At 35.9% G+C, this 19,788-nt stretch overlaps 2 protein-coding genes across 2 annotated transcripts in view; both read right to left on the bottom strand.

The window, feature by feature from the left end:
* Nucleotides 1-1,720: 1,720 nt before the first annotated feature.
* LOC109058683 (ammonium transporter Rh type B-like) lies at nucleotides 1,721-5,799 on the bottom strand. The gene is made up of 2 exons (XM_042730084.1): nucleotides 5,310-5,799; nucleotides 1,721-4,327 (listed from the first exon to the last, which is right to left on the bottom strand). Exons 1-2 carry the CDS (start codon nucleotides 5,754-5,756, stop codon nucleotides 3,326-3,328), a joined length of 1,449 nt encoding a protein of 482 aa, XP_042586018.1. The 5' UTR covers nucleotides 5,757-5,799; the 3' UTR covers nucleotides 1,721-3,325.
* Nucleotides 5,800-8,842: 3,043 nt separating this feature from the next.
* Nucleotides 8,843-19,788, bottom strand: part of LOC109092015 (solute carrier family 12 member 5-like) — a 50,445-nt gene continuing 39,499 nt past the window's right edge. Inside the window, exons 17-26 of the mRNA XM_042730083.1 lie at nucleotides 19,489-19,657; nucleotides 19,206-19,401; nucleotides 17,992-18,161; nucleotides 17,535-17,666; nucleotides 17,337-17,444; nucleotides 16,109-16,234; nucleotides 15,525-15,712; nucleotides 14,553-14,567; nucleotides 14,240-14,373; nucleotides 8,843-14,131 (exon numbers count right to left, since the gene is read on the bottom strand). Of these exons, the coding sequence (XP_042586017.1) occupies nucleotides 14,040-14,131; nucleotides 14,240-14,373; nucleotides 14,553-14,567; nucleotides 15,525-15,712; nucleotides 16,109-16,234; nucleotides 17,337-17,444; nucleotides 17,535-17,666; nucleotides 17,992-18,161; nucleotides 19,206-19,401; nucleotides 19,489-19,657 (1,330 nt within the window). The 3' untranslated portion in view covers nucleotides 8,843-14,039. The remainder of the gene's footprint in view (nucleotides 14,132-14,239; nucleotides 14,374-14,552; nucleotides 14,568-15,524; nucleotides 15,713-16,108; nucleotides 16,235-17,336; nucleotides 17,445-17,534; nucleotides 17,667-17,991; nucleotides 18,162-19,205; nucleotides 19,402-19,488; nucleotides 19,658-19,788) is intronic.

A 19,788-nucleotide genomic window follows, 5' to 3' on the forward strand; every position in this document is an offset into this window, starting at 1 on the left:
GTTATAAGTGTTTTGTGCCCCACTGAAAACCTAAAGAAAATACGTGGCTCAATGAACGAAGACAAGACAGTGGTATAAATTAAAAAGCACAAAATCTGTATTATTATTAATACAATGTATTAATAAAGTATAGGTACAGGAAAGCAGATGAGAATATGGTTGCTACACGCTAAACTGTTATCCTCACATAGGCTTAATGAAGAAGACGGTGTAAAAGTACAGCTAAATTCGGTATACTACACCTTATTAATGTTTCCTTCTGGGAAGCAGATGTGACCAGAATGTGAACGCGACACACAAAGTCTCAAGCGTTTTCCTCCCTTTGAAATCCTTTATTAGAAAATGCTATGGCTTAATGGATTAAGACAGTGATTAAAAAAGCAAAGCATACATTTTATAAATAAAGCATAGCCTACTATTTACACACAAGCATTAGAGCCCAGAATATGAACACAACGCGCAAGTTTCCCGTGAAGCGATTTCCTCCCAACTATCTGCCACACACACACACACACACAACCACCGGGGGACATTATAAAACGCGTAACGTGGCTTAATGCATTAACACTGTGTTTTTAAAGGATCAAGTTCAGTAAACACATAATAATAAAGCATATGCTAATATACAGACAAACAGGTCCAGTATTAGAACGCAACGTGTTTAATTGCGCGTTAAGTGTTTTCCTCCCAATGCATTAAACCACCGGAGATGTAGGCTAAAGATTTATTCATAAACATCAGCCGCGGAAAACCGTCTACATAGATCTCAGTGTAATGTTAGAACTGTAAAAGCTAAATTTGAAAAACATTATACAGTAATTTGTTTTGCTCCGCTATGCTCAGCTCCCGCGGCTGTTGCTGCCTGTCACAGACTTTGCGGGACTTTGACATAAGCTGCCGCCGAGTTACATAATTTGTGACAATGTTGTAATAAAATGTAATAAATCTTTAGCCTACATCTCCGGTGGTTATGTGTGTGTATGGCAGGGGTGCCCAACCCGGCTATCCTGGCTCCTTGATTGGGATTGAAGCTGAATTTACAGTCGATAGCCAGGAGCAGGGTTGGGGACCCCTGGTGTATGGTATAGTTTTTAATGGGAGGAAATTGCTTCACGTGAAACTTGGCGCGGTGCATTCATATTCTGACACTTAACGTGCAATTTAGCGCAATTTGCTTCCATATTATGGGCTATTCTGCTTGTCTGTAAATAGTAGCCTATATGTTTATTATTAATAAGGTGTGTCCTCCAGTGTCACTGTTTTAGTAGAATACATTAAGCCACGTTAAGCGTTTGTGAAACTGTCTGAGGCACCCCCCCGCGCGCTAATGGTACAGCCCACAGCCCAAATTGTAAGATAAAAAAATAGAAAATTGTTTAGATTTTTATTCAAATTATCATTTATTAAGTCACAATTTAGTAAACTGAAAAAAGGAGAGAAAAAGTCAATTATTAATTTATGAAGTGGCTGAAAAAAAAAGGAAAAAAAAGTTTGGTTTCAGTTTTGCATTTTTTCATTTGCATAATATGGTCTGAAAACTGAATTGTGAAGAGTTACACAGACCCAAAACAACAACAAAATTCACCTTTGCAGGTCAAAATATTTTCTTTTCTTTCTTTCTTTCTTTCTTTCTTTCTTTCTTTCTTTCTTTCTTTCTTTCTTTCTTTCTTTTCTTTTTTCTTTTTTTTTTTTTTCTTTTCTTTTTCTTTTCTTTCTTTCTTTCTTTCTTTCTTTCTTTCTTTCTTTCTTCTTTTTGGCATTTTCGCCTTTATTATGATAGGACAGATCAGAACTGAGAGAAAGCGAAGTGGGAACGAGATAGGGATCGGAAAAGGTCCTTGACTCAGGACCATAGACTGTAAAAAAACAAAACAAAACAAAAAAACCAGACTCAATCTCGGGATGTCGTAGTGCTACAGAGCTGTATGTTGGCGCGCTAACAAGGCTATCATGCCGACTTCTTGTTTTGATTTTGAACAAATTAATTCCATGTAATGTATTTTAAGAAAGTGTCATCAGTCAGTATTCAAACTCTAACCTTGAGTAATAACCTTACATTACAAAAGACTGTCACATTATTTAACTGGGATGCATTTATAGCCTAACTTAATAATACAATAACATTTAAACCATGGTTATACATTTTTACAGTATATGCATGCAATACAACTCTGTGTATACAGTATACGCTTATATATATATGCTTTAAGATATGTGCATATCTAGGCCTATCTGTAGACGTACAGACATGACCCCAAGACATACAATCCACCTGTTAATTTATAACTTTTCATAAGATAACTTTCATCACCTATAAATGTACTGTAGTTCATATTCCACAGTTTTTGAACTGTTAACGATTGAACCTGTTTATCTTTTGTTTAGAGAGGGAGATGTCCACTGTTACTCTGTCAGTCTGGCTGGGCTCACAATACTCAGATATCATTTATCATCCATTTGTAACCTTGTGAAAAAGAAGTGCACTTCTTTGTATTGAATGTACACTTGAAGTGTATTTCAAATGTTAAAGTATGTTAAACAAAAAAAAAGTTAATGGAAGATAAAATAATATACTGAAATAAAAGAACACTTAAGTGAACTTAAAGAGAGACACTTTCATGACTGTTTCTTAACACACTTAAGTCACTTTTAATAAGTGCATTTTGTAATAATGTTAAATTCAGCGTTTTACCTTAAAGCACATTTTAGATGTTTTATAGTTTACTAACAAACTAAAGAACATGTAAAGTACTGGGTTATGATTTCAAATGTACTATTTGATATTACATTTAAAGTTGATATATTTTAAATGTATTAAATTGCAACATTATCATTACAATTATGTCTATGACTTGATGACTTATAATTTTCCTTACCACAAATTCTTGTCAGTACATTCGGCAGTACATATTTAGCCACATTTCAACAGAAGTAATCATGAAGCTACATATAAAGTTGTCAGTTAAAAACGCTCTCAAGTTCAACTAACTGCATTTAAACTAAATTTAAACTAAAATATATTTTAATATGATTGCAAACATTATGTTCAGTTTGCACTTATATTATTTCCATAATAATTACTAATGTGCAGCATACTTATTTTTTATATAAATGAAAATGGATTATATAAAATATTCTACAAACACAAAATTTGATCAAAATCATACACTTTATATTTTGATACACAGTATACAAACCTCATCCCATCAAATATTAAAATAAACTATTTTTTGGGGTAAATACAATCACAGTTAGCAAGTTACACAGTACTCAGTTCTGAAGTTCACAGCAGTCCTACATCGACATTTATTCCTCTTACTTCATTTCATTCTTCAGTCAGCATCAGTTTTGTTTGTGTCTCTGAGAACACAGGACCTACGTCCTGCGGATCATTAACGCAGCTGTAATCTGGAGGAACATTAAAGAAGAGCTCATCATCAAAGCATATCTCATCGCTGGGGGAAGCCAGATACGGTAACTTGAGTACCACACCAGTCAGCAAACCCCCGACTGCAGCCACCGCAATAGTCCCAAACACGGCAGCCACCTGAAAGAGGGCTTGTTCCCGTGCGGTCCGACCCAAACCCGCTTCCAGATCTGGGATCAATTCCTGCAACTCTGCTAGCAGAGGGTCTCCCTCTGGAGGGGCCCGATGAGAGAAGGTCTGGTAGAGACTGGGGCCGTATGTTTCCTCGGTCGCTAGCAGGATGGCACAGATTCCTGCTAGGCTGGAAATGAGTCCCGTCAGGCCGTGCAGGTTGTGTATGCCACACTGATCCTGCAACCGCAGCCGGCGCGCCAAGAACGGGCTCAAGTATTTATACCCCAGCATGCATGCGATGCATCCCAGGATGCCCAGCACATAAGCAGCAGCCGGCGAAATCATCATGTCCACCGAAGCACCGACTGTTACACCACCAGCCAGTGTTACATTCTGCACATCGGCCATGCTGATCTTTCCGTTCTTGCTGAGCATGCTGGACAGGGCGAAGGCAGTGATTGTGGAGGCACTGAGACCTATGAAAGTGTGGAGAATGGCTCGGTGCTGGTCATCACCCTTGAAGGTCAGCGCTGAGTTGAAAGAGGGCCAGAACACCCAGAGGAACAGGGTTCCCATTACTGAGAGCAGATCCGACTGGTAACTTGTCGACTCCTTTGGGTGTCCCTCATTTAGGCTGGGCCTGTACAGGACAAAAGTGACACCCAGTCCAAAGTAGCAGGCAAAAATGTGGATGAGGATTGAGCCACCGGCATCGTTGATCTTTAGGTATTTCACTACAGCCCATTCTGTGACACCAAACACAGGGATCTCCAGCAAGGCCATGATCTGCACAATACACAATATGTAGAATGAGGATATGTGATATGTGCAAATTTACATGCATTCGGCAGGTGCATTTATCCAAGCCTTTTACAACTTACAAATGAGGTATACTACTAATAAAGTGATGTAAATGTGCTCACAAAAGCATGATAGTCACACAGTTGAGCCATCATAGAACTTAGTGTGCTGCCTACATAGGTAGCATTTTAAGGCTTCATAAGTTAACTACAAGAAGTGTGCGTCTTAATTATTTTGTTTCTTAGGATGCATCATTTAACCAAATTCAAAGGCAGCACTACTGCTGTTTGCTTACCCTTATGAGAATTTGCCCTTAATTGTATTAAATGTGCACTTATAGTGTCCTTCACATCTTGAAAGTACATATTTTTAAGCAAAATATATAATGAAATAAAAGGCTTATTATACAGTATATAGTAAATATATTGTATATTTTAATTTACCATAAATTCTTTTTTAAGATATTCAAAAATACGCTTTAACCATTTTTCAAAGACAATACAAATAATCATAAAATTACATATAAAAGTGGGTCAAAACTCCAAAGTTCGGCTAATTGCATTTAAATTCAAACTATAATAATGCTCATGGAATTGCAATTAACATTCAATTAATAACGAGCTCCGGTTTGGATGCTTAGAAAGAAGATGCTATTAGCAGCAGGCAGTGAAATTTAAGAGAGAAACTTTTTATAGAGTTTATATAGAAAAACAGTCTTGCATTGCTTAAGAGAAAACATTGGTGCATGGCAGATTTTCATCTCACACGTACAGTATAACAGATGAAGGTGTTATCTCTTACTTTTTGTGAAAGAATATAGATAACAGATTGGTGTTTATTTTCAACACATCTTTCCACTGTACCTTTTCAGTGCTGCAGTCATCTGACAATGGAAAATAAGGCAAAACATCTTTTGTAGATTTAATATCTAATTTCAAGCCACCTGCTGCAAAAATAACACACTTACCAGGAGTTGCACAGGGCTCGTCTTTCCCAACACTGCTCCAAAAGAGATGAGCACGACAGCACAGGCAAACTCAGCATTGATTAGATTCAGCACACCAAGATGAATCTTCCCATCGTAGTAAAACTGAAAGAAGCCCTGCACCAGAATGGCCCACTGAATGGTAAATGTGGCAATTAGGAAATTAAACGCCATTCCACCAAAACCATAGTGCCGGAAAAAGGCCAGAAGGCAGCCGAATCCAAGAAATATCATCACCTGAATGTCAGCAAAAAATGGATAGTTCTGATACAAAGAGTTCTCCATTGGCCTTGTCTGGTTGTTCTGTAGAAGAGCATTAGCATCATCTTCATATGTCACAAAGAATGCATAGAGAACCACAATCATGACCTCCAATGCAAAAATTAGCGCAGGGAGCCGCACACGGAGATTGGTAGATTTATTCTTCATTTTGACTGTAACTGAGCGCACTGCCAGCAGCCCTGCCTCGCCTTCTCTTCCTGTAACACTTATTTATTTTATCTACTGTAGTATGATAAGCAGAATGCTGGCCATTGGCTAAACCACAAAGTTACATCACCCACATGCTGCTTTAGGCAAAGGGGAAGCCAACTGCACTTTGTCCTTAGTAATAACCATTCCCAGGATTTTAAATTACTCAGCAGTTTTACAGCTCCAACAAAGGGTAATGTATAGACTCACAATATCACAAAGATATCACAAAAGAGTGATAGATAGGAAGATAAAAGGAATAAAGAAACTCATTAACATGTTTATTGCAAAGATTAGTGGCACAATCAGTTACAGTCATGATAGAAGCTCACTGCTGAGTTCAGAGCAATGCACTTTCAACAGGAGATTACATTATTGTTTCCTAATAGTGCAGATAACACAGTTTAAAACGATCCGCTCATTTGCGTTTAAATATGCAAAAGTGAATATTTTAGAAAGCTAGTGAGATTTATTTTGAAAGATGTTATAAGGATAATGAATTCATGAGCAAAAGGAAAATCCAATCAGTTTATAAGTGTTTTAAATCTTGTTGAACTTTAAGGAAAATACTGTAGAATCTTTCAGCTGTATGATTATATATGTTAACTGTTGGATGATCTAGACAGATTGACAGACAGATACAAACTCGATTCCAAAAAAGTTGGGACACTGTACAAATTGTGAGTAAAAAAGGAATGGAATAATTTACAAATCTCATAAACTTATATTTTATTTACAATAGAATATAGATAACATATCAAATGTTGAAAGTGAGACATTTTTGAAATATCATGCCAAATATTGGCTCATTTTGGATTTCATGAGAGCTACACATTCTAAAAAAGTTGGGACAGGTAGCAATAAGAGGCCGGAAAAGTTAAATGTACATATAAGGAACAGCTGGAGGACCATTTTGCAACTTATTAGGTCAATTGGCAACATGATTGGGTATTAAAAGAGCCTCTCAGAGTGGCAGTGTCTCTCAGAAGTCAAGATGGGCAGAGGATCACCAGTTCCCCCAATGCTGCGGGCGAAAAATAGTGAAGTAATATCAGAAAGGAGTTTCTCAGAGAAAAATTGCAAAGAGTTTGAAGTTATCATCATCTACAGTGCATAATATCATCCAAAGATTCAGAGAATCTGGAACAATCTCTGTGCGTAAGGGTCAAGGTGGGAAAACCATACTGGATGCCCATGATCTTCGGGCCCTTAGACAGCACTGCATCACATACAGGAATGCTACTGTAATGGAAATCACGACATGGGCTCAGGAATACTTCCAGAAAACATTGTCGTGAACACAATCCACCGTGCCATTCGCCGTTGCCGGCTAAAACTCTATAGATCAAAAAAGAAGCCATATCTAAACATGATCCAGAAGTGCAGGCGTTTCCTCTGGGCCAAGGCTCATTTAAAATGGACTGTGGCAAAGTGGAAAACTGTTCTGTGGTCAGAGGAATCAAAATTTGAAGTTCTTTTTGGAAAACTGGGACGCTATGTCATCCAGACTAAAGAGGACAAGGACAACCCAAGTTGTTATCAGCGCTCAGTTCAGAACCCTGCATCTCTGATGGTATGGGGTTGCATGAGTGCGTGTGGCATGGGCAGCTTACACATCTGGAAAGGCACCATCAATGCTGAAAGGTATTTTCAAGTTCTAGAACAACATATGCTCCCATCCAGACGTCGTCTCTTTCAGGGAAGACCTTGCATTTTCCAACATGACAATGCCAGACCACATACCGCATCAATTACAACATAATGGCTGTGTAGAAGGATCCGGGTACTGAAATGGCCAGCCTGCAGTCCAGATCTTTCCCCTGTAGAAAACATTTGGTGCATCATAAAGAGGAAGATGCGACAAAGAAGATCTAAGACAGTTGAGCAACTAGAAGCCTGTATTAGACAAAATGCCACACAGTGGTAAACATGGCCTTGTCCCAACTTTTTTGAGATGTGTTGATGCCATGAAATTTAAAATCAACTTATTTTTCCATTAAAATGATACATTTTCTCAGTTTAAACATTTGATATGTCATCTATGTTGTATTCTGAAAAAAATATTGAAATTTGAAACTTCCACTTCATTGCATTCTGTTTTTATTCACAATTTGTACAGTGTCCCAACTTTTTTGGAATCGGGTTTGTAGATAAAAAAGTAATATATTTACATTTATTTAATACTAAGTGTATTAAAAATCTATTAAAATCTATTAAAATATTTGCTGACAAATCGCTCAAGATTTACTGATATAAAAATTATAATTAAACTTTATTTGGAGAACTACTTGTGCCCAATGCACATTTCTTAATATTAAAGGGATACTCCATCCCAAAATGAAAATTTTGTCATTATTCACTTACCCCCATGTCGTTCCAAACCCATAAAGGCTTCGTTCGTCTTCGGAACACAATTTAAGATATTTTGGATGAAAACAGGTAGGTTTGAGAATGTCCCATAGACTGCCAGATAAATAACAGTGTCAAGGTGCAGGAAAGTATGAAAAGCATCGTCAGAATAGTCCATCTGTCATCAGTGATTCAACCATAACATTATGAAGTGACAAGAATACTTTTTGTACACGAAGAAAACAAAAATAATGACTTTATTCAACAATTCCTCTCCTCTGTGTCTCTCCAAATCAGCGTAGCGCCATTTTGGCAATTCTGAGCAGTATGTAGACGGCTTACGCTCTTCGGTGTCAGCCGTGCCACAAAGATACGTTTTTTATGTGTATTTACACTTTGGTTTGAAAGCAAACAGCGCATCATCACAGCGCTGCTGGCACAGAAGAGCGTATGCTGCATGTGTACAGCTCAGATTTGCCAAAATGGCGCTACGCTGATTTGGAGAGACACAGTTAGCAACAAACTTTTTACTTAAGTCTAAATATACTTAGATGGAATTCTGAATGAAATGTTTCAGTACAAATATTGTAACTGTGAGGAAAATTCTCCACACCACTCTGCAAAAACTCCATATTTTACTGTATATTAGAACAAACTACTGCTTTTGCTTACAAATGAAAACACAAAAATAGTTGTAATAAATGACTTGAACTTTATTGCATTTTGTGCAGACAAGTCTATAAAATGGTCCAGAGAAACCATTATTTGTAGAACATAGAAGCTTTTGACAAGATAAAACAATTATTTAAGATATCTAGTTTAAATATATTTTCATACAACACAATTGAGACACAATTTTCTATTTATTTTTAAAATATTAAACTTGCATGGACACACAAATTAAACAGCTAGGCTAAGATAACTATAATGTGTCATATATTTACAAAAAGTAACTGCCACGGTTTAACCTCTCTTTTTCCAACAGAATGATATGTCACACAGTCGTATACATAAAGAAACAGAAACACACCGCCTCTTTCCCCGTTACAGTCATGCTCACAAACACACGCCATTTTGACTCCTCATGAGAACCGAAGCAGGAAACATAAAACACATCACCAATCAAATCACTGTCTTTGGATCTACACTGACTACCATACAAAAAGTGACAAACTGCCCTCCTATGGAGAAATTAGTAATGTCGGCTGTGTAGAAACACTCTTGCGCACTTCTGGGAAAGTTTCAGAGCTCAGAAGTATCTGAAAATGTACTTTGCCATTAGAAAATCAGAATAAATGCTTAAAATTTGAAACGATGACTGAGGTGAGGACTGGTGAATTTCTGGAGTTAAAATACCAACACGCTGAAACATGTATCAGGAGCTCTGAACGAATGATCCCGTCAATCTAAAGCAACTGCAAAAGCCCCTTCTGTTCGTTTGCTCTTAAAAATAAAGGTTCCAAAAGTGAGTTTTCATAGCAATTAAACTTTAGGTTCCTCAAACAAAATTTCTTTCAAAAGAGCTTTTTTTTCTTATTAATGTGAAAAATATTTAATGACATGAACCTTTTTCCAGAAATTGCTGAATATTTACTTACACTCAGGCTATCTAAGATGTAGATGAGTTTATTTCCTCATCAAACAGATTTGGAGAAATTTAGCATTAAATAACTTGCTCACCAATGGTCTCTGCAGTGAATGGGTGCCGTCAGAATAAGCCCAAACAGCTGATAAAAACATCACAACAATCTATTGTGTTTTCTACTTTAAACTGTTTTGTTTTTGGCTAAAATATGAGACCTTTATCTGCAAAATTGCTTTCTTTAGTGAAAATGTCATCTTGTGTGAATCAGGAGAGAAATATATGCACAGATCAAGCAGAGTTTACAAGCAAAAACCGTTCAAAACAGTTTTTGATAAAAGTCATTTTGGACAGAAGTGATGGTTTAAAGTAAAAGAAGGTATTATTGATGGACTGGAGTGGTATGGATTACTTGTGGATTATTCTGATGTTTTTATCAGCTGTTTGGACTCTCATTCCAATGGCACCCATTCACTGCAGAGCATCCATTGGTGAGCAAGTGATTTCTCCAAAATCTGTTCTGAACACGAAACAAACTCCTCGACAACTTGAATTGCCTGAGGGTTCGTCAGTAAATTTTCATCAAATAATTCCTTTAAAGGTTCTTCACGGAACCACTGATGCCAATACCTTTATTTTTTAGAGCGAATATCCCAATACAACATGATAAATCAACCGTGGCGACTTCTTTTCCCCTCGATTAACTTCAAGTCTGGCTAAATAGCTCATTCCATACAAGTCAGCGTTCTCAATATTGCACTTGAGCGTTTTCATACACGCCGCTTCAGCAATCACTTACAAATATCATTAGCACCTTCTGAGACACCTGCGATTTCAAATTCAGTTCGCTGGTTATTTTATAAGCCCTGTTAGTCGACTAGTACCATTGTTGCAGGATTCTTACAAGTCAGTGTTGCATAAAAAGCATTATGATTAATCTATACACATTCTAAAGATGTTTATTTCAGTTTCCCACAACGGTGCTCCATAGTAAGGGCATGAAATAAAGAATGTGGATATGTGAGGAAGAAACTAACTTTGAATTTTCACAGTGCTTATTTCTAGTTATGCTTTGGCCAATTTGGGGTGACTTTAGAGTTTACTGCCCCTTCAAGGGAAGATAAGAAATGACATGCTATACAACACAAGGTTTATGACACTTTATGTCTTCAGCCTTGGGGAAGGATAAGACAAATCTGATAAAATGATATCGAAAAGCCCTTTGCATCAATGTGAATTCAATTCAGATATTCTATACTTCATGATGAATGGGACATCATCATCATTATCAGCTGCAGAGTGAAACCTCTGTATCCAACAGCACACAGCCAATATGGCTTAATCGCGACATTGTCCCAGCATGTTTCCCTTTGCATGACTTTAAATAATGGGGAAAGTTCTCATCGAACTGCAAGTCACTCTGGCAGATACGGAAGCTCTGATTTCAATCTATAATACTTAATAGTACCACTATAAACAATTCAGTAGAAAGTAGTTTTAGACCCTCAAAGAACTAAACTGTAATTGCATAGGACTCCAAACAAGCCAAACCTGTCTTTTGTGTTGTAAATTCCAACATACAGTAATGCAAAAGTTCCTTTAGATAAGATTATTATTTTAGCTAGAAACATAAGCAATAAACTTGGAAGAATTATGACAGGTAGCACTTTGCAATTCCTGTTTTGGATTAAAAAAAGATCAGTTGGTTCTGAGCATAACTAGAATACTAATAAAGAAAATGTACTTAGCTAGAATTCAAATTCTTTTCGCAAACAACAATTTAGTTAAATATCACTTCTATAAACTTATACACCACAGCCTTTACACACTACCTTTCTACTACAAGTGTGAACTTTGACATGATAATGTATGAGGTATGCTTGAATAGTATTAGGACAGACTGTTGTTGGCATTTTGACAAACTCTGAGAGGTTTTGCAAGTAAAGTACTTCCTGTCTCTGAGTTGTAGTACCCAAAACCCTGTAAAACATCATGTGAAAAATGACTTATAGCTAACTTGGGTGTCTGAATGTAATACACTTTTGATTTAAATGCAAAAAATCTATACATATTGCATTTATTTTTTATTTTGTTTTCAGTCTTATGTTTCGGGGGAGTGCAATCTATTTACATTTTAATGACAGTAGCAGCAACCTCAGCACAATTTGATTTAAAATTTTAAAACATACAGTTAGTTATTTTCCTTTTTTAAGTCTCACAGTTACACAAGACAATAATTTACTAGTCTATCTAGTAATCTAATATATTCCTTCTTTTCTTTGATGCAATTTTACAAAAAAATAAAATAGTTCTTTAGATGAATGTCTTTTAATATCTTCTATTTCTACCACACATGAACTAAATAATATGCTCGTGCTCGTGAATTGAACAGTCCGCATCAGTCGCTCACAGATGCTGCTTAAATGTAGCAAATTAGTGTCGTCTTTACAAATGTAAAAATAAATGAAAATTTCCAACATTCATGACAAACATTAGATATGATTTTAAAATACTATGCAGTTAAAATATGCTTTTGTTCACAAATTTGATTTGGTGAAAAAGGATGATAAAACTGCATCTGCTTTATAAAGTAACTGGTAATATCAGACGCATGATATGTTTTAATGTCGTGACCCAGCACTATCCGTTTCTTGTATATGAAAATGTGAAAATTTGTTAGCTTTTTTTTATTCTCATATGGCACGGTTTATATATAGTGATTTGGCAAGAGATGTAAATACCATGTTTTTCCATGTTTACAATCAATCAGAAATTGCTGGATGAATAAATAATTTTTTTTTGTAAATAAATATTTGAAATATAAATACTAATTCTTTTATATTTACATTCCCTTAATATATATGTGATTCTACTATTAAATTAGATTATTCAGGATTATATCTTCATGGAATATTTGAGCTGCGTATGGGTTTTCCATTATACAGCAGTTCTGTTTAGACTCTCTTCACAGTATGTACACGTGTGTGACTGAGCAATATAATTCATGTCTGCTGATGATATTTTAAGTGAGAATATAGCTGTGAAAGAAACACAGCCTTCAAACCCTCTTCTAATATTATAAAACCCCTTTGAAACTACTCATGTACAAACACACACACATGGTCCAGCCCTCTCATATTGTACAGTATATATGACTCTTAAAAGGCTGATGTAGTCTGAGGACATGCAGATGGTCGAGGGCAAAGCTGATAGTCATTGATCCAGAAGTGCTTACACCTGGCTCACATTAAACCCTGGTCAATTCTGTCCTTGGTGTAAAAACACACCTCGGACATTTACGTGGTACACTGGAAGACTTGTTTTCAACAAAGAAAGATTCCACTATATTTACCCTATATGGCAAGTAATAAAACAATAGAGAGAGAGTTTAGGAACAAAATATAAAGCATAAAGGGAAGGTCACACTAGATTTTGAGTTTCATTCACTTCCATACTTTCATTCACATGCAAACAAACATAGAAGAATAATAATCTGCTGGACTTTGAGCTGCCGATTCGAATATCTATAAAATGTTTGACCGATAGAGGATTTAAATATCATATTGATGTTGAGGAAACTCTCAGTTTAGGGATTTTTCATAATCTTGTTCTATATACACTACCATGCAAAGGTTTGAGGTTGGAGAGATTTATTTATTTTTTAATAGAAATTAACACTTTTATTTTGACTTAAAAAAAAAAAAAAAATTTCAAATAAACGCAGCCTTGGTAAGCGTAATAAACTTTCAAAAGCATTTTAAAATCTTACTAACCCCAAACTTTTGAAAGGCAGTGTGATACAAGTTTAGATAAAAACAAACTTTTAAAGAAAGCTGGATGAATCCGAACAAATGCCACATTTTGACATTTAAAATGGACTGTTTTGAAGTGCCCACCAAAACTACAGTTGTTTTGCATGTTTAAAATCCAGTGTGACTGTCCCTTAAAAGTGTTGTTATGATATATAATATTAATTAAAGAGAAGTTAGATCAGGTGCCAGTGGAGAACATGGGCTTTTGGAAATTAGTCATAAAAGACCAACTCAATCATTTACTGATCTGTGTTGAGTTTAAGAGATGAGAACTGAGCCAATAAGAGGAAGATTGAGAGAAAGATAGAGGGATAGAACTTAATCATGTGGAAGAATTGACATCTACTAAGCTGGTGTCTTTTTAGACTATGTAGTGCAAAGTCATCTGATATGTGCTGGGGCGTTATTGCTCATGGTGTAGGTTGGGGTCACTGGGACGTTTCGTCTATGCAGTTAGGGACTAGGGGTGAGGAATATTTGGTGGTCGAGCTGAGCCCCTCAAGAGTAGATAGTGATGACCTCACGTCCACCTCCACGCACGAGGAGGACCCTGTTGAGACCCTCAGTCAAGACCTCGAGGAACTCCATGTCTGTGTGAATGAAGTTAAGAAGCAAACTTTTACATTTACATGACAGCACAAAGTAACTTCACTGTAAAAAAAGTCTGAAGTCACTTATATTTAGATGAAAAAGGATACAGTTCTCTTCTCCAGTGCGGTTCTTGGGTGGTCCAGGCATGTTTAGCAGGACTAGTTTAGCTTCTTGTGACTTCTTCACAATGACTTCGTTGAGTTTCTGTGCGTGGTGCATGCGTCTGACGTTGGACTGGTTCCTGAATGAAACACCATATTGCAAAGACTTTTTTTGTGAGTGTGAGGTTTCTTTATATGACTACATATTTAGCAGATGTGAAGCGCACATTTATATGTGATAATTAAGTGCGCCATCTTTTAGAATAAATAGAAGGTATCAAATAATGTAGCATTAGTGTTATCTTAAAAGTGTACTCACAGGTTCTCCCATTCCCTGATGCATAAGCAAAGGAAAATAACAGTGAACAGAGAATAACACAAATACAGTAACACAGTACAAATTCGACTTTAACCAAATGTAAGGATGCACCAAATGATGGACAGCCATATTTCTCAGATGATTATTGATCAAGTTAAAACTATCAGTAGGTTGGATGGTTTTTATACACATTAGACAAATATCTTTAGACAAATACTGTTTTTTCCCCCTAAGTGAGCTAAGCAACTGAAACGAATGCAAGTGCTACAATAAATCTAAGGATGACGAAAGTGTTTCTGTTTCAGAGTAGAGTTTAACTTACATTACTGATGTTTGCTGCAAATATGCAAGGAAAAAAACCTTACATTGTTTACGTAATGTATATGTTTTTATATATTTGAATTTTAATAAAATAAATATTAAATAATAATTATATATAAATATATAATACAATTATTTATATTATACATATTTAATTTAAATAAATTATAAAATTCATAACTATTTAAATTATTATAAATTCATACTATTTATGATGAAACTAATTACTACTATTTTCTTTCATTATGTCTTTCATTGTAGGCTTGTTATGCATCCAACTAACCGATCGATGTACATTGATCAATGAACAATGCTCAGTGGAAATACCTAAATGTGACATTGAAAATAGCGCTTGCACATCTCTGTAATTAAGTTTTGTTAAATTATAGTGTCAATACAATGATCTGGTGTTCCCTAGTCAAATGTATAATAAGCAAAATTTCTTATCCTGTTGTTTTGTTGTTAAAATCACTGTCAATGCATCTTTATGCAAAAGATTTGCCTAGCACCTCACCCTCAACGAACAAAATAATACTTTGATTGACTGAACATTTCCATAATAACTTAAATTTCATTTCTGATTAAATAAAAGTTTTTGTATTCTCCTGATACAATACATACTCAGTACAGACCGTCACTATCTTGACTCACGGTTTCATGTTGAACATATCCTTTATGTTTTCAGGGTTGGCCACTGCTGGGTTATTGGGCTTCTCCGTATCATCCGTCCAGGTCATTTGCACCTCTTCTCCGGGGCTCATGGCCGGTGGTGTGGGAGAGGTAGGGGAGGTGGGGCTAGTTGGGGTGGGGGTGGCATTTTTTCCTTGAATGAGCTGAACCTGTCGAGGACGGGAGAGACGGACAGACTAAGAGAAAGGTAAAAAGAGTGAGAGGGTAGAGAGGAATAAAAAAAAATTGAGAAGAGAAATTTATTGCTTTTCTGATAACCTTCTTTTCTCAGAAGGATAAAGAAAAAATAGAGAGGGGGAGAGAGACGCACTGCCAGGGTGTTAACAAGAAGAGAATGGTTTTCTAGATAATAACTGAGAGAAAAGAAAGAGAAGGGCGAAAATAGAAAGTGATAAAGAGATGCTATCTTTATGTCTGATAGGTCCGTGCTATCATCTAATCGGCCAGAAGGAAGAAGGGCATGATTAGCTCAAATGGAAAACAAGCACAAAGTCACACACTTGATGGATAATAGCACAGAGAACAAAGTGAGAGACAGCAGCTACCTCCTCCTCAGATTTCTCTTCACCACCTCCTCCCACAGACTCCTCGGCGATACTCCTCTGGGGGTGCAGGTTTGAAGGGTTCTTTCGCCGTATAGAGCCACGGGACACGTCTGTGATGCTCTGAATCTGAAGAGACAACATCAGCGCTGTTAGCCTGATTCAAACAATCAGATTTATACTGTTAATCGCTTTATGTAACAGTTAGTTACAGTTCTCTAGCTTGATTGGCCAAGCAGCTTTTCTTCCTTATCTACTATACATATATATTTAAGAATGTTTCCTTTTGTGTTCCACTAACAAAAAAGAAAGTCACAGGTTTGGATCAACATGACGACACAAGTTTTATTTTCGGGTGAACTTGTGACTTTAACAACTTTCGTTTACCCTTGTAAAAATCAATGTATCTTTCACAGCTTATTGCTTCAAATATATGGTGTTTGTAAAAAACCTTGTGTAAAAGAAGTGAGCTTAATTGTATTGAATGTGCACTTGTAGTGTACATTGACCCTTTAAAAAAGCAGTATATAAATATATAATTATACTTACAGAAAATTTAGTAATGAAATAAAAAGCCACTTAAGTGTACATTTTCACGACTGTTTAACACACTTAAAAATACACTTAATATAACTTCATATAAAATAATATAAAAAAAAAAAATAAACAAAAATAAAGTCAAATAATGTCAAATTACTTTAAAAAGAATCATTTGAATCATTGTATTTTTTTTTCATGCTTTAAAGAACACTTAATATACTGACTATATACTAAAGCACATGTAAAGTACTTGATTATACTTTTAACTGTAGTTTGTCATTTAATATTACATTTAAAGTTATATTTTATATATTTTATATATAAGTTATATATTAAATGTACTAAATTGCAACTTTATTACAAATGTATAATTACAAATATATTGAAATGCATGACTTACGCATACAAGACAATTTTGAAGTAACTAAGAAATGACAAGAAAAGATGTAATTAGGTGCTAAAAAGGTGGTCAAAAAAGCACTCGAACATTTAGCTAATTGCATTTAATATGCATTTAAAATATAATAAATTTTCATTTAATTCTAAAGAACATGCAATTATGTGTCCAAAACATTAAATTCAGTACGCAAGGAATAGTTCACCCAATAATGTGGGTAACCATTTTTATTCTCCTTGGACTTCCGTAGTATTCTTCTAAGTATGCTTAATTGTCCTTTTTTCCCCACAATACCTCTCTCTCACGCTCGTTCTTGGTCAGGTGCATCTCCTTCAGGATCTGCGACCGCTGCTCCATCATCAGGGTCTTTTCATAGGTATAGGCCGAGATGTCGCTTTCATGCTTGAAGTAAATGAAAGAACAGGTTAGAACATTGGTTTGTTTGTGTGTGTGTGTGTGTGTGTGTGAAGGCAGTGTGTGCTGGTTTCTCACCATTTCAACCACCTCCACCTCAGCATCAAATCGCAGATGATAGAGGAACGTCATCAGGTCTTTCTTCATCTGAATGCTGTTGTCATCCATCTGAGCCACAGTGAAGATACGGATCTTGCACTTCCTCCATACCTACAGTTGAAGCAATATGATTATCCAGTGTAGTAATCATCTCATTCAAAGACATGAACTGAATGTGATCTCAGTTTCGATAGCTATTGAGCGCCCTCACTAGGCAGCAACTAATATAAGACATCAGAACTGAAATGAAGTATTAACTGAACACACAATAGGCATCAAATGCATTAATCCTCAATTACTCAGTTAAATACAGCACCTAAGAGACATATATTATATAGTGTTTAGATCAGAGTTGTCCACAAATAAAGTACTATTATCTACCATCAATATTAAAACATTTGCTGCAACATTGACCTGATCACTCCATCAACAGTACCTTGTGCTGGCGCAGAAGGAAGGGAAGGAGCATGAGCATGCCTCCATCATGGACAATCCACCACACGTCAATGTGGCCTTCAGTGAAGCGCTCTCCGTTTGATGGATATGCAGAGATGTTCTTCGGCACCAGCAAGGCCAAGCGAGCTGCAGTGGTCTCCCTAACAACCTCTGTGGGGAAATAACAGTAAACTCAATACACCCAATAAACTCATGGACAGGGCTACTTGAGAAAAAAATCAAATTGCGTTTATAAAAAAAAAATCCAGGTTTGCTGTGCTTGTTCATAGGGCAGCACAATTTGTTCATTATATATAAAAATGGCTATAAAATAATAAGCATTATTGCTACATAATAATATAAAAAAAAAACAAAAAAAAAGAAATTATATAATAAAAAATAAAATAAAAACAATAATTAAAAAAAAAAAAAAAAATAAAATAAAAATAATAATAATAATAATAATAAATGTAAAATTACAATTTATGGCTTTTTAAAAATATTTTTTATTTTATTTAATGTATATATGTGTATATATATATATATATATATATATATATATATATATATATATATATATATATATATATATATATACACACACACACACACACATGTATGGCTGTTTTGATTTCTTTAAAAAATATATATTTATTTATTAATTTATTATTTATGTGGATGAAAAATTGCAGGATGCCCTTAAAGCTTCTCTTTTGTTGATACATGCTTCTCATTACAAGTTTTTGAATATGGTTGGTGCAGGTTTCACTCCCAAACACATGTCCCAAAATTAGAGCGGATGCAAAGATGGACAGTTTGCATCTGGCAGATCATAAGCTGCTCATGTGTAATAGCAAAGTACACTAAAAAATGTAACATCTAAATTTACTGGTTTAAAAAAAATAAAAATGCATCACTAAATCAACCAAAATACATTTATTTATATCAACAAAATGATGTTATTTTGATTAATTGTTCAGCCCTAGTTATAGATATGTATGTAGTTCATATTAATCTGTGTATATAAGTGTGCAGTCTTTATCATTGCTCATAAAAGACAGTTTACAATCTTTTGTGTGAGCATAGGATTATCAAGCAGTAAAGCTACGCTGCAACAAAAGTCATGAAAACAGCATTGACTAGATAACAGAGGCTGTGCTCTCTTTGCCACACTGTCCAAACTAAGCCAACTCCATGTCTCGTCTTTTGTCTTACCAATGAAGTTCCTGCAACGGTGGTGCTCCTCAGCCTGTTTCCAGTTCTTAGGGTAGCTGACCAGAACCGTGTTGTGACGGAGGCCGCCTAGACCACCAGCCTGGATCAGGTGTGAGGTGGCGTCCCGCAGGTTAGAAGAGATCACAACCTGACTGAATCCCTTCACCTTCTCGACCTCCATCAGCTTCCTTAGGGACTGAGAGAGATGGGACTTATTAGTGTCTCATTTCTGCAGGAGCTCAGCTTTCATCGTGTGTGTGTGTGTGTGTGTGTGTGCGCGTACTTGGTCTCCTTCCTGCGCCTGTGGTTGGTTGTTTAAGTAGGTGCCCTCCACACACGCTCCCACGATGGTCAAGCCTTTGCCCGCTTTCAGCTGACTGGTCAGAGACAGCAGTCGAGGCTGCTCTACATTCTGCTCCGCATCCAGACTCATGAGCACCAGAATCTGGGGCCTGGAAGATTGATAACATTTTAAAAAATGCATTCTCAATATTTTGGATGAATGTAATTTTACATGTGACAACTATACACTGCTTGTAACACTTTACAGCTTGTTTGTTGTGTGAAGAGGCATATTACTGAT

This window comes from Cyprinus carpio, chromosome B8 (genome assembly GCF_018340385.1).
Source record: "Cyprinus carpio isolate SPL01 chromosome B8, ASM1834038v1, whole genome shotgun sequence".
Classification (NCBI taxonomy): Eukaryota; Metazoa; Chordata; class Actinopteri; order Cypriniformes; family Cyprinidae; genus Cyprinus; species Cyprinus carpio.